General features: G+C 63.3%; 1 protein-coding gene across 1 annotated transcript in view; it reads right to left on the bottom strand.

Annotated features, from left to right (window-relative positions):
• Positions 1 to 311, bottom strand: part of EMH_0055200 (uncharacterized protein) — a gene marked incomplete at both ends in the record, with an annotated part of 7775 nt that overhangs the window by 6827 nt on the left and 637 nt on the right. Inside the window, one exon of the mRNA XM_013497206.1 lies at positions 3 to 311. Within this exon, the coding sequence (XP_013352660.1) occupies positions 3 to 311 (309 nt within the window). The remainder of the gene's footprint in view (positions 1 to 2) is intronic.

Here is a 311-nt window from a genome sequence, read left to right as displayed (position 1 = left end):
CATCAGCAGCAGCAGCAGCAGCAGCAGCAGCAGCAGCAGCTGTTGCAGCGGGGCGTTTGTGGGGCTGCTGCTGCTGGTGCTGCTGCTGCTGTTGCTGCTGCAGCGGTGAGGCCCTTGAATCCGTTGATAGAGGATCTGCTGCTGCTGCTTTTGCAGCAGCGTCCCTTGCTGCAGCAGCTGCTCCTGCCCCTGCTGCTTTGTAGCCTCCAGTTGCAGCAGCAGCAGCAACTGCTGCTGCTGCTGCTGCTGCTGCTGCTGCTGCTGCTGCTGCTGCTGCATTCGGGTCTGCTGAACCTCCAGCAGCGGCGGGC

The sequence above is a fragment of the Eimeria mitis genome, genomic scaffold, assembly GCF_000499745.2.
Source record: "Eimeria mitis Houghton genomic scaffold, Emh_scaff2534, whole genome shotgun sequence".
Classification (NCBI taxonomy): Eukaryota; Apicomplexa; class Conoidasida; order Eucoccidiorida; family Eimeriidae; genus Eimeria; species Eimeria mitis.
This window is presented reverse-complemented; position numbering and strand designations above follow the sequence as displayed.